Source organism: Mastomys coucha, unplaced genomic scaffold, assembly GCF_008632895.1.
Source record: "Mastomys coucha isolate ucsf_1 unplaced genomic scaffold, UCSF_Mcou_1 pScaffold16, whole genome shotgun sequence".
Classification (NCBI taxonomy): Eukaryota; Metazoa; Chordata; class Mammalia; order Rodentia; family Muridae; genus Mastomys; species Mastomys coucha.
Window position 1 is genome coordinate 85,643,590 of NW_022196898.1, and position 1,001 is coordinate 85,644,590.

The 1,001-nt window shown below is 43.2% G+C and overlaps 1 protein-coding gene across 1 annotated transcript in view; it reads left to right on the plus strand.

Annotated features, from left to right (window-relative positions):
* The first annotated feature begins 228 nt into the window (after positions 1 to 228).
* LOC116094353 (alcohol dehydrogenase 1-like) overlaps positions 229 to 1,001 on the plus strand; it is a 22,913-nt gene continuing 22,140 nt past the window's right edge. The window contains exons 1-2 of the mRNA XM_031376180.1: positions 229 to 291; positions 831 to 929. Of these exons, the coding sequence (XP_031232040.1) occupies positions 891 to 929 (39 nt within the window). The 5' untranslated portion in view covers positions 229 to 291; positions 831 to 890. The remainder of the gene's footprint in view (positions 292 to 830; positions 930 to 1,001) is intronic.

The following is a 1,001-nucleotide window of genomic DNA, read 5'->3' on the forward strand; positions in this document are numbered from 1 at the left end:
AACTCAGTGGTTCAACAAGTTGGACTTGTGTGCAATCAGTACTTCAGTCTGCCCTGCATTCTCTTTCCGAGGTGAGTACATGTATGCTTTGCACTTCCCTAGGAAGTATTTGTTCAAAATAATAAATAACTGCTTCTCATTGATCATGCCAGTTGAAAACATAATTATGTGGTTTTGATGGTTCTTGTTTTCTCACTTGTATTAATGCTTGATGTATTTCTCTTTCAGGGTGTTAAATCTGCAGAGCTTGGTCGGACACTCGTATATGCCTGGCACAGCCCATAGAAGCAGGTAGATCTACTACAACCTGTTCACTCTCTTGTACACCCGCCCCTACCCGAACACCCTTCATCAATCTGTAGTTTTCTTTCTATGTTTTCCTGCTTCCTCACAGTTTAGTACATCCCCCTTCATAACCTCCCCAGCCCATCCACAAGCTCAGAGCATCGGAAACAGGAATCCTTGTTTGAACCTTGGGACAAGCTAAATCTATGAATCTTTAGGAAGTTTGGTCTGCTCGTCCAGAAAGGAATGATTGAAAACATGTAGCCTAAAAGTGCTGTGCAGGATCAGAAGACAGGATGTGCAAATGGTTCGGTGCAGAATATGTTATGGATCCTTCACCTCTTTCCCTCTAAAACACCCACTTCCTTTCCTCTTTTGCTTCTGCTTCACCATCTTTCCTCCTCAGCTTCCCTCGCTAGCTTTTTTCCTTCCATCATTCCTCTCTCTTTGGATTTTTCATTTCTCTCTTCCCCTTCCCCTCCCTCCCTGGTTAGTGCATAGCGGCTGAGTCACTCTCTGGAGTATAAGAGAACATTTGTGCTCAGTCCAACAGGTAACGGCTAGAGACAGAAGAGCTCTCCAGGCTAAACCTTCCAGAAGCAAAGATGGAACAAGCCAACCTCACCATGGAAACATTCGGCAAGGTAAGTCGGGATTTGCTCTTGGAATGTAGTCTCCTGAATGGTTGTAATTATATATATATATATATATATATA